We start from the raw sequence: 13,068 nt of genomic DNA, 5'->3' as shown, positions 1-13,068 counted from the left end.
TGTCTCCCCCATCCCACCTGAGGAGAATGAGCAAGTGGCTGCATGGTGCTTACCTACCTGCAGGGTTAAACCACAACGTGGTCCTTTGGATAATGTAACCCAGCTGAAGAACACCACAACACCTAGACACCCTCCTACTGCCTGATAAACAGGATCTGTCCAAATAAACCAGGCCCCAGGTTCTGCCTGATCCGCTTCTCTTGGATCAAGAACAGAGATTACCAACCAAAACCATGCTCAGCTCCTCCTCTTCCCTTTGAAAACCTGCATCTTGCCCACCCACTGCTCTTCTCTTCTATGTGCTTCTGCAAAGCAGAGAGCAATGCTTGACAGATTGTGCTTTGCTTCTCACCTTGCCTCACACTGGTAGCACATTGCACTGCCACTAGATCGCTGGCAACAAGCTTCTGAGAGAACCTGCACACCCCTTCCCAAACAATACATGCTCCCTGTGACACTGTCAGTCTGTTGAGATCCCTGCAAAGCAGTTTCCTGGGTTTTACTGGGGCAACAGTGAAATTTCTGGGGTGAGACAGGCTGCAGAAAGCCAGGCCTAACCTGGCGAAGCTAAAATGCAGTCCTTTTAAATGACAAAGCCTGTCCCTACATGCGCGTGCAGAACTCCTACCAAAGGCAGGAGCCAAATAGGTATGTGGCTGTCAGAAAGGAGATAGGGATTTTCAAAACAGTCCCAGCAAGGCTCTTAAGTCATGCTGAAATCTGCCCTAAGGTATCCTCAAAAAAATCACAGGCTGTGATCTGCACAGTAAAAGAACTGCAGGGCCCATCAATTCTCAGCCAGTAATAAAAAAGTTGAATTCCAGCCATATGAAATTGTTTTAAAGTGCCATGAGAGTTAAACTCCCATTGGAAAGCCCTGGAGGAGGATAAATCTGCTGAAGAGATCATTGTTTGACTGAATGAATTCCCAGCACTGTCATCCCAGTTATGGGATATCTCCCGGGCTATAACTGGTGCACTTTAAGTGCTCTGTTTATATATTTCTCTAAGCGACAGAGGCATAAGAACTTCAAAAGGTTGAAAAAAGCACGAAGGGAAGACACTTACTGGTGGTTTGCTCTCCAGTCAAAGGTTTGCTCTCCCTGCCCTGGCTCACGGCAAAGATCTTAAAGAGATAGGTTGTTCCTGGGATCAGGTCAACAACTTCAGCAAAAGAGCTTCTGGTAATGGGCAGCCTCTGGCCATGCTGGCCAGGGCGATTGACAGGGATTGCTTCCACCCGATAGCCAGACACTTGGCTCTGTGGTGGCGTCCACATGATGGTGACCTTGACATCAGAAACCTCCACAAACTGCAGATCTCGGGGTGAAGGAACTTCATCTGAAAGAAGGGAGACAAAACAGCATTGGAGGGAATCCTTAGTAACTGGTAAAAGCTATAGGTTTACATGGAAGAAAAAAACAAATTTTGATTCAACAATGGATAGCCCAAGAATATTTACCAAATAAATATAATGGTAACCTTACCTTAAGCATGTATCCACAAATTCCAGGACAATATTCAAGCAGACTACAATTCAAAGTATAACTACATAGCTTCAACTATTTTATGATTTCTGTCAAAATATCTTGCCGTCACCAAACAAGAACAAAAAAACAAATGTAATGTGCTACAGAATATCAAATATATGCAGAATCAAAAACTTGAAGAACGAGAGTTCAATGACAAGAAATTCAAACCCAAGAGCTGGGGTTGAAGAACCTCCTTTTAAAATTAGAAGGAAGGGTTTTGAAAAATCCATGGGATGTTCTGAACATCTATAATTAACTTAAAATCCATCTTTTATAATTAAACAAATACAGGGGCTGATCTTGCCTTAAAGAAGTCAAACACAAAATCCACTTCCCTTTGTGTTGGCCCAAAGTACTGCACCCGTGAATTCCTATGTTCAGATTAGGAGTGATACTGCCCTAAGGTTAACCAACACACATTTTTAGAAGATATACATGCCAAACCATAAAATCATTGAGCTGGGTTCATTCCTGGTAAATTCCCATTTACAAGCACATGTGCTTGCAACTTGCAGGACCATCAAATTCCACTGCCGCCACATCAGATCCCATTTTTTCTCCACTGTCCTTTCTTTTGGTTTGGCTATCCAGCCCAATTGTCTACTTAAAGAACCCTGACACCAGTTTTTTTTGTTTTAAGCATGGGTGCCTCAGTTTACATCATATGGCGTTATTTCGGCACAATCAATGTGAGCAGTGCCACATCTCTGCTGACTGCAATGGAAAATAGCTTAGGACTGGAAGGGAGATGGAGAAGTCAGGTGAGCTATTTAGATTTGTGTTGTGGTATCTGAGTACATAACCTTAAACATCTGCAGGCCAAGCACTGAGGCAAAATAATTTACCAGACTCTTAAGATCTCTTAGCAGAATCCCCTTAAGACAGCTTAAGAAACTCTGATCTCTCTTTTCCATAGACACAATGCAAGCCTAACCTTTTGGCCTGCCTGCAGTCTGATCCCCTGGAATTATAACCCTATTAACGCAGAGTAGTGGTTTGACTGTGCCAACTCATAAGTATGACTTTACCACAGAACTTCAGTATCCGTGACACAATTAAAAAAACACAAAACAATGAAAAGATGGAATTAAAAGTCCATTTAAGGATTCAGCAGCACTGCTCATCTAGTTGGAGCAATGGGAATTCGCACTGTCACTTGGGTCTAGGTACTGAAAGAGAATTCAGTGCCTGATCTACAGCACATGCTGGCCATTACCTGTGCGTGGGACGCCTGTGGTTTCCTGTTGGATGAAGACAGGAGTACTCTCCTGATTTTCTTCCACTGCGTAGATGCTGATGTTGTACTGAACACCCGGCATCAAGTCACTGAGTGTTACAGAGGTAGCAGTATCAGGCAGGTTAAGTTCCGTGCTGCTGCCTTCCACAGAGGGTGTGTAGATAATTCTGTAGCCTAAAGCAAGAGAAGTATATCTGTATATACAGTCCTCAGTTTCAATGAGTAAGCCAACACAAGGAATGCTAGAAATGAGAGCTAAATAAGTTTTCCCATTGAGGTTTCATAAAGACAGTCCCAAACTCCAGCAGCAGCCGTGGCTTGCTTTTGCTGAGGTCCCACCTGCAGGTCACACGTTCATAATGACTTACACTGCATAATCTGATCCGCATCAGAATATTTCTGAGCTTTGCTGTGTTGATTTAAGACCTACACTGTTCTCATGTTTGTTATGGCAAGGTCTGCATGACAGGTACCAGGAAAAGGTCATAAGGCTTGATTTAACACAAATCCAGAAGGAATTATGTTGCACTCAGCCTCCTGGATTGCCCGGTTCAAACAGTGAGATCCCTTCAGCTGTACATGCAGCAACAAAGTTGAACTGCCCATAGACTTTCCAGCTGGTCTCCGAGACTGAGCAGCATTCTGCACCCACCCACTGTCCCAGAGTTATACTTCATTTTCCTTTCTACTTAGATGTTAGATTCTATCAGTAGTGAGAAATAGATGTGTTCCAATTAGGCAAACCTGTGATCGGAGCCTGTGGTCTACTCCAGCTAATGACAATTGATGTGTCATCCACGCTTTCCACGGTGTGATCAGGAGGTGCATCAGGAGCTGTTTAAGAGAATAACAGAGGAGGACAGCAAATGTGAGGATGAGAGGTAACAATTTTCTGGGCAAATAATAATGGCATTAAGAGTGCAGTAACACCCAGCCACACATACCTGTAGTCTGTGAAGTAGACAGGATCAGATTCTGTTCCCCTTCTTCAGAGATCTGATAGACGTTAACAATATACTTGCGACCAGGAAGCAAGTCAGGGATGTTGACAGAAGTGGCTGTACTTGGAAGATCTATGGGAGGCAAGAAATGAAAGATTGTCTTAGCAGTTCTACCTTGTCACCTTCTCACCAAATGAAAGAATCGAGACCTCTGCTCTAATTTGGGCTGAATCAGTCCTCCTGCAATAAAACACTTGATCTGCACTGTGGCCTTAGTCTACACCCGAAGAGTTAGTCCACAACCCGAAGAGGAGTTGGGACAGGTCTCTATGCTCAGCAATCAGGCAACACCTAGGACTGCAAGGCTGGATGTGCAATGAGGCAGGGCAACTCAAGCAGTATCCCCCTGCACGCTGCTGGCCTTTAGTCATCTCAGCCAACTGTGAACTCATTTCACATGCTAACTGCTGCGTTTTCAATACGGAAATATATGGAAGAATTTTCACATGAAGAGACTATGTGGAAAGACTGACTCATGAGGAGATGAATGACATTATGAGCCGATAAACTTCTCCCACCACCCCTTCCCCCAGATGTCCACCTACATGCCAGATGTAGGAAATTCCCTTAAGATGCTTGGCTTTAGTCTGGCCAGTAAGGAGCTGCTTCTTGGGGAAATTGGGAATTGCCTAAACTTTGCCTCAAAAACCTCTGCCTGTAGACAGACAAGCTCAGAAACTGCTTCAAAACACAACTCAGCTGTCTGGAGTGCGCAGACAAGAAGGCTGCCAGCACTTTCACCACCTTTAGTGTAAGCTACTTCTGCTCACGAGTCCAAGCCTGTGAGTTCAGGGGGCAACAGCCGAGGGAGAATTATTAGCTCAGAGGAGAACTAGGTGAAATTGTGATCTCAGCTAGTCCTCCACTGTCTGATCTTAACCAAATCATACTGAAACAGCAAGATCCTCACTATTTACACCAGCTATACTGACTGTCACAGAAAACAGTGATATAGTTAATGATGCTTGGGTCTAGTAGACTCAAATACTGTCTCACCAAGATACTGCGGCTCATCTCCCTCCTCGCTCAGCTCATATTCAACACGGAATCCAGAAACTGTGTCAGATGCGGAAACCCAGGAGACAACAAAGCTGCTGGCTGTGATTTCAGTGACTGACTCAGAAGTAGCAACCATTGGAGGAAGAAGAGTTGTCTCTCCAGAAACAGTGTTGCCTAAAAAGAAAAGAAAGAGGTTTAATTAACCATTGTTACTTAGGTGTTGACCAGAATGCAGGAAACATCTTTGGGAAAAGCCTTTGGGCAAACTAGCACAGAGGGAGAGTAGGTTTCTGTGGATGCCACTCCTGCCCCACTGCTCAACTTACTCGTCACCGCTGTGGTACTAGTTGTGGTAAAATCAAAGCGCGTGACTTCCTTGGGGCCATGCTGCTGAACACTGATGAGCTGTCCTTCATAAATCACACCAGGCTTCAGGCCTGAGATGGTGTAGGAGTTCAGGTGGCCAGGGATGGTGGCTTCCTTCCAGTGCTTTCCAGAGTTTTTCTGCAGGAACAAGGACACCCATATAGCAAGAAACTCCATGGTCTGCACAAGCAGGCTGATCCAGTGAGCTAACCTGCTGCATCGTTAGCAAGCACTGTGATATTCAAACCTAAGTATGACTCGAATGGCTAATGAACAAAGTCAAGTGAAAGTATGCCAGGAAGCAGGGCTAATAACTTCTTGGGTGATTAAGTTTTATTGGGGTAAATTGAAAAAACAAACTAGCTTGAACTTGCTCCTTTACCAAGAAGGTCTGTAACATATACACTAAAGTCATTCCTTATCAAAAATGCAGTAAGGCATGAAGGAATAGCTGGAAAATGCACATTTGAAAACAGTCCACAACAGCACTCCAAGCCATCATCTGAAGACAATATACAGAAAAGGTTTGTCCCTCTACCCTGTGTTTGAACTCTATGGGAAGCTTTAAAATAATGCTCCATCCTCTGAGGTTTGTGCTCCAGTGCTTTAAAGTCCATTTCTTTAAAGTCCATTTCATTCAGGCCTTGATCCAAGATACACTGAAGTCAGTAAAAAGACTTAAGTACCTTTAATGGCTTTGGATCAGGGCCTTTATTGTTCTCTTAATCACAGGCAGCATTGAAGTACTAGTGTTCTTAACGATTAAGTGGTCTTTTGTGAAGCTGTGCTCTGGGGAATTGTAACACAACTATCTGCATTGGTTAGAACAATCACTCCTCAGACGTGAATGAGCCAACAAGCAGTGGTTAAACAGCTTTGGCTCAGACTTTACCGAAGATGGGAGACAGACTGCTTATTTTATCCTTTCCTAGCTGTTTTTGTCTTCCTGTCCTACTAGTTTTTACCTCCTCATTAATAGCATACAAACTATCACAGTTGTCTCTGGATACACACACGGTACTAAAACAATATTTCTGAAGGTAGGGAAGCTTTCACAATTGTTTACACTGCTTAAAGTGAGGAAGGATAAAGTTGTCTGCTTACTGTAGTAGTGCTTTTGTACATGGGGAAATTCATGAACACAATGACCAGTAATGTTTGCACATGAAAACAACAAGTGCTTGTACAGCACAGGTTGTTTTTGATCCTCAGGGTAACAGTTAACCTTGTCAGCACAATGACAGTGAATTAGCAACTGAAGGTTGCTGAAATCATGTCAGCACTTCCAGACATCCAAAAAACACACACACACACACAAAATAACGAGTTTTTGAATGAAATAGCAGTTTTTGTGAGGCAAATATGGGGTCTCACTGAAAAGAGAAACTAACAGTGAGGACTCTGCAGGTGAAAGCCTGGAGCTTTAAAGAGCCGTGCATTTCTGGAACTCTGAATGCATCTACAGGATAAGTGGCTAATGTGGCACTCACCGGTCTCCAGCGCAGGATGTACTTGCTGATGTGAGATGTTTTGGGAGCATTCCACTGGATAGGATGGGAGTTTGGCTGATTGGTACTCTCTGTAATAATCACCTGAACAGGACCAGATGGCCCTGGGGGGAAAAAAATAAGAAAAATCCCGTTCTTAGCATATTGGGGATGCTTTTCTTCTGCATGGCTCATCCACTACTTACATACATGGGAAACAAGTCAGATTGTACTATCCTTAATGCTTCAGTCTCAATAGAAAACTGATGAATTAGAATATATTCTATATTCTATCAGGGAGTTAGCATGTGTTGTTTAGGTTAATTTCCTCTGTTATGAAAGAGAAAATTGGAACTGCCTGGTTTAGAAAAAGTGTAAAGCAAAGTCATTGTTCAAAGAGAGCTTCTCAGCCACTACCTGCTTTCATAAGTTATCTTCTGTGATGGCAGCAAGGGGCACAGAAACATGAGAAATGATCTGATCCTATGGTATGTTGAGGGGAAATTCCTGGTCTGAGATCAGCTTCAGCCTGCTAATAGATGCTAGCCTTTTACTGCTTTGATAGAATTCTTGATTGGTTTATTTGAAACTGAATTGTCATGTCTTTGTGGAACACTCCACAGGTAGTGAGGCACATCCGCACACAAACCAAACCAGAAGGGTTGGTGAAAGGCTTGAGACACATCAGGTCCATAAACCCATGAAAACACAAGTTCAGCACTGCTCTAACACTTAAGACTAAATATGTAAACACAAGAAACTGGTAGCTAGATCATGCTCAGGTACGTTTTCTTCACAAAGCTCTCTAACAGAGAAGGAAAAGTTTTATGATCCACTGGTTCTTCCAGACCTTCCTGCCCTGCTGGGGAGGTTTCACTGAACACTCAGCAACATTGTACTCGTGTTAATTCTCAGAAAATCCCAGCAAAGAGCCACCTGGAATCTGCAGGAAAGTGCTGCTTTAGCCATTCAACATGTACACCCTCCCAACATTTCTATATATAATTTATTTGGACAACTGTGTAACGTATATACCTGCTACATATTTAACAGGACTTTTCTAGGCAAACAAAGCTGTGCCCACACACAAAGTTTCCAAGCTTACCTAACCCAAATCTAATGTTTCTGAATGTAGGTTTGGGTTTATTTACACATTTTCAGCCACTCTTGTGTCTATAGAAAGCCTAAATCCCTGGTCTCCACTCTGGAGACACACATATTTCACATAGCTCAGGGAGATGTTTGTTTAAGCAGTCTGACAGGAGTCAATGAAGCTCAGCAATCCCCTGTAAAACTCACAGTGGGGTTCAGAGAAGGTCTGCTTCCTATTCTTGCCATCCTTAGCTCACTGCCCCAAAAAGAAAGGCAGTCCCTAGTTCTGCCTGCCAGGTGCCCTACTGCCATACAGCTAGTAAGACAGAGACAAGGCAACAGGAACAGGGTTAACTATTGAAATCCTTCCTCTGATTGAGTTGATCAGGTTCAAATTCCCTTTCTAATCTTACAGGGAACCCCTTCTACTGTAATCATGACACCCGCTTGTGTCTGTCAAGAACAGGTGAGGAAAAGGAAGATTGCTTTCTTCATATCTTACTCAGCAGACAAGTTTCTTACCAGCATAGGCCTGCAGGGGCTGGCAATGCCACTCTCCAATACCACGGCCATAACAATAGCACTGGTATCTGATGCCATGGACGTACTTCTCCCATGAATCTCCGATTTGGTAAAAGGTACGGGTTTCCGAATCCTGGCACTGATCTAAAGGCACAGAAAGAGACAGTTAACTACCACGTTACCAAAACTACTGTGAAAAATCTAGGCTAAACAGAAGAGGAAGTCAGAAGAGACTTTTGCACAGAAAATGTAAAAATATTCACAAATATTGCATAAAGAGCAAGTGGCAACAAACTGAACCTTGAACCAAGGTTCTTGCTATATCACTGTGTGTGTTAAATCAGGTGTTAAGGGGTTAACTCAGCTGTGACACATTGCTTAAAACACTGTTAAGCACAGGCTGTCCACCTGGTAAATAAAAGACTGGTACGCACGGGCTGTCCCTGTGAAGTCAGTGGGGTGTTTCTTCAAGAAAGGATTAATTTTGTACCGGCTATTTTGGAGCCCAGTTCTGCTCCTGTCAACTGAGCTCATCTCTCATCCACAGATGAACCATGCTGCTCTCAAGGAAACCAGTGGCAGAACTCCCACTGGCTTAAGCAGAATTTAGTCATACATAAGTCTGAAGTGACCCATTAATACTAATCAGAATCATTCTAGATTTTACCATTGTATAAACCGAAGGAGGACTGAACAAATCCTGAAATCAGCTTAAGCTCGTGTAAATACAACAGTACCAATGCCTCAGTACACTTTGTAGCGTGACCTATGTCATTTCTGGCTCAATGGAGGTTTTCAGTGAGAACTAACATTATGCTGCTTGGGTAAACATGAGCCTTGTTTAGAGAGAGCCAACAAAATTAAACCAATTGCACCCTACAGATAAAGGAAATTTTACCTCCTCTTTTTTCAAATTAATGGCTTTTAAGTAATGACTTTTAGGAGCTTTACAATCCAAGTTCCTCCAGTAAAACTGTACAGTTATTACTGTAAATAAAGCAGAACTTAACCACTAGTGCTTTCTAATAGATTTTCTTGGCCATAGCTCAAAGTTCTCTAGATTTAGTAACTGGAAATCAAACAGGTCTTATCTTCCAGTCTAGGTTCACTAGGGAAAGTGGGAAGCAGAAAAGATGAAGTCTCTTAATTCCTGCACAGAGCCACGATGGTTTTAGCTAGCCTCCAGAGTGGTATTAACACCTATTCCTCATTCTGAACTTTTTTTGCTGGAATAAAGGGCATCCAAAAAATCAATTTAGTCCAAGGTATGTTAATATATGCTGGTGGCATTCCTCCCAGTTCAACGAAGAGACCTCCTAAAGATTTTAGGACAGAGAAAGGAAAGAACTGCATCTAGCATCACTAACTATTCGCATCTTGATTTATCAGCACAGTTGTGCAATTCAAGGCAGAAAGTGCCTGAATTTGAGTTCTGTGAGCCCAAATTCACGCACCAGTTTCACCACACCATAATGAGTTCTTCCGCAGCCATGGTCTGAGTTTGGCAAGAGGAAACAGCCAGTGACTTACCCACAGGATCGCATTTCCATCTCCCCCGACCCTGGCCAAAGCACGTGCAGTTCAGCATGTGCCCCTCATCGTGACGCTTATGGAATGTCTGGTTCACATCATAGGTGATACCATCCACAATGCACTGGTCTGTTTGAGAAAGAGCAGAGATACTTTGTCAGCAAGAGCTCTAAGCATAAAGACAAAATCCTTCTGCTTGGCAAATATTTCCCTCCCCTTGTTCAGCTTACAGAGACTGACCTTGACAAGCTCCATTCATGCCAAATGGAACCCCTCTGATATCTCAGATCATCGCAGATCAGTGCTGCATACACACCACTGCTCCCGAGTTCATTTATCAGCAGTGTGCAAATAAGTACCACTTGCAGAAAAACGCTCGGTAGGATGCAGTCCAAAGTAGTATGCATTAGTCAAGCTCCAGGATTGCCTGGTTGCTCCTTATGACAGATTCCATATGTGAAAGAATCTAAGCCAGCACACTACTTTTTTCACTTCTACCTCTTAGAAAGGTCTCGACTGTAAAGCCTCGGTGAGTCCTGTCTGAAATCATTAGAACTGCACTACTCCAAATTCACAAGATACCACAGTGACGTACAGATATCCTTATGATGTTATTCAGCTGGGTAACACTTCTATTCTTTGTAGTAATTTGAAGGTAGGAGCAGATCTATTCTACATCCAGGATGTTACTGGTGCCTACTAACCTGCCATTCCCCCAAAACACAGAATTCCCTTTAGCACAGGGTCTGGTTACTAATTAAGTTCAGTGGAGAACCTCATACGCCAACCTGTGATCTGGCCCAGAATTCCTAAAGCCAGACTAATCACAGCAAGGAGCAAAAAGACAAAACAAACGATAAAACCACCCCAGAAGCATGTTGTTTTGTTAAGCAGGACCCAAGAGACCCAAGTTCAGTTCTGGACTCAGTCACAGACCATCTGTCCTTGGGGAAGTGACTCAGTTAATCCCAGGCCTTCATTCCCCATCATATTTTCCCACACCACAAGCATGGCATCAGGATAAACCAAGCAGTGGTCAGATCCTCCTGTGGGGGCTAAGGACCTCCTCCAGTTGCTATGTTTTAACAGTTCCACTTAGATAACATTTGCCTTTTGAACAAAGCATGTATCCATGCCCCCATCACCAAGAAAGACCACTTACGCTCAAGAACTAAGCAGCGGAGAGCTGTGTTTGTGGAGAAAGGAGTTTCACAGACCTGAAAGGCTTTTAGCAGTGCATTGCTCAGTGTTCTAAAGGAAACACATAAAAAACCCTCCCGAAGCCCTTGAGCGGGCCTTTCCCTATAAATTATATCCCATTTCAGCAGTGGTGTTAGAGTCCTTTCTTGGCTGCTTGACAGCAACCCCCCTGCCTTTTCCAGACATGAAGCCAATGCTGTGAGCTAACTGCAGGATGATCAAATGTCTGTGCTTTTAAGTCTTCTTTTTTTGGTATTGCTTAAGCACTTCTCCACTTGGGCCACTCATATAAATAAGTAAATAAGAGTAATCTCCGTGCTGTCCTGCCAACTTCTCATATAGATTAGCTCGCAAAGGGATTTGTCCTGCACAGAGGAATTGAAAATTTCACAGCAGAACAATAAAACAGGATGGTTCTGCATTCAAACTTCAGACTAGTCTGGGGTTTTGTCTGCTCTTGAGAGGCTTCTGCTGAGCTCTCTGTAAAGTCTCAGTGGCGCTGACTGCTAAATGCAGACAAAAGGAGGTAGGGATACATACTGATCAAGCTAATCACGGTTTGCCTCTGCTTGCTAGCCTACAAAGGCTGAAGTAGTACTTTTCCAGCATGGAAACAAGACAGGAACTTCATATAGCTCCTCTCATTCCCTTTCTATTCCAAAGAAAAGCTTGGTAACGAAATCCAGGCTTGAATTGCCAGTGATGAAAAAGAAAACTAATTTCTCCCACCCTCCCAAGGATTACACTGACGCAGTGAGATGGACATGAAGATCATTACCTCTGAGCTGGGAGTACGCGATGCAAGTCCACTCTCCGCGGCCATTGCCTACACAGGTGCATCTCATCATGTGGCCCAGATCGTGCTGTTTGTCCCACTGGTCCCCAACACGGTACATGACACCATCGTTGGTCGTGCAGATTTCTTCATGGGCTGGGTGAGAATAAAGCAAGAGGATACCTTACGTGGCTGGAGGTAATGAGATTCAGGCAGGGTGATGATATTTTAAGTGTAGATCACTTGTAGGGGTTCGTTCATTTTAGTTTTAATTTAAAAGCTTCTACAATTAGTTTCTGTACAATGTCCAAAGGGTGCTGTGGGAAAGAATCTGTTCTTGTTACATCCCAGCCCTTATGAACGCTGCCCCTTGAAGATCTGTGTTCAACAAGCTGGTTAAGGGCTCAGATGCTGTTAATTACGGAAGGTCTTTTGTTTAAAAACTGGAAGTCGCATTCCCTCCCATGTGTCAAAGATCAGAGAGTGCATAGATTGCAGGAATGGACCACAATGACCACAATATTGATTTTGACACTATTGCCATTGCCAGGGTAACACTTATTTATAAGCGTACACATATTCCTAACCACAGATCAGGCAAGAGGAAGTGATAAGCCATCAGGGAGAAGCTTTGGCAGATGCAAGATAAAAACCTCCCTTGCTTTAAAGCAGTGTAGTCCATTGCTCCCCAGTGGGCCTACACCAGTTTGCAGCAGCTGAGAAGCTTGCCTACCACTAGCTTGTAACAAAGGAGTGACAAAAATAGAGTTCTCCTGGCATTGCCTGAGTCTCTGCTAGAAGTGATTAATAGGGAAAAATAGGGAAAAAAGGACAAAAAGCTTCAGAAGTTCCTTAAAGCTTTTTGGGCTGGGATGCAGCTCACTGGAAGCCATCCATAACTGTCCAGTGACAGGCTTTACTTTCCAGCTCAAAGAGCCACTTACAAGTATTCCATAATCCCTTTATGGTTCTCGGTCTTACCAGCCATTGGGCAGAAACCAAATTTCTGGTCAGCATCATAGTTCTCAGTGGTTCCACACCACTTCATGTTGTCTCTCCGTCCCTCAGAAGTACAGTCAGTGTAGTTGCGGTTGTTGTACAGGAAGGGGAAGTGGCACAGAGCACCATTGGAATTGCCACCACGAGTCTGGACCAAAACTGTGCAAGAGAGAAAAGGAAACAAATGCAAATCAAGCCTGTGCTCTCCCCTAGCATGCAGGGAACAGCTTTAAAAACAATCCCCCAGCATTTATTTTTCCATGTGTGTCCTGTATGATATTTAATTAATTCAGATCTGGAAACAAGCCTTGCACAAGGTCAGTTCCGT

The 13,068-nt window shown here is 43.5% G+C and overlaps 1 protein-coding gene across 6 annotated transcripts in view; it reads right to left on the bottom strand.

Moving 5' to 3' along the window:
* FN1 (fibronectin 1) overlaps positions 1–13,068 on the bottom strand; it is a 52,443-nt gene that overhangs the window by 29,276 nt on the left and 10,099 nt on the right. For all 6 annotated transcript variants that reach the window (XM_068686318.1, XM_068686317.1, XM_068686319.1 and 3 more), the window contains exons 9-19: positions 12,723–12,899; positions 11,745–11,897; positions 9,767–9,895; positions 8,237–8,380; positions 6,626–6,747; positions 5,096–5,273; positions 4,767–4,943; positions 3,714–3,842; positions 3,514–3,603; positions 2,749–2,943; positions 1,069–1,341 (exon numbers count right to left, since the gene is read on the bottom strand). In XM_068686318.1, the coding sequence (XP_068542419.1) occupies positions 1,069–1,341; positions 2,749–2,943; positions 3,514–3,603; positions 3,714–3,842; positions 4,767–4,943; positions 5,096–5,273; positions 6,626–6,747; positions 8,237–8,380; positions 9,767–9,895; positions 11,745–11,897; positions 12,723–12,899 (1,767 nt within the window). The remainder of the gene's footprint in view (positions 1–1,068; positions 1,342–2,748; positions 2,944–3,513; positions 3,604–3,713; positions 3,843–4,766; positions 4,944–5,095; positions 5,274–6,625; positions 6,748–8,236; positions 8,381–9,766; positions 9,896–11,744; positions 11,898–12,722; positions 12,900–13,068) is intronic.

Source organism: Anas acuta, chromosome 6 (genome assembly GCF_963932015.1).
Source record: "Anas acuta chromosome 6, bAnaAcu1.1, whole genome shotgun sequence".
Classification (NCBI taxonomy): Eukaryota; Metazoa; Chordata; class Aves; order Anseriformes; family Anatidae; genus Anas; species Anas acuta.
Note: the sequence above shows the minus strand (reverse complement) of the source record. Positions and strands in the feature narration are given on the sequence as shown.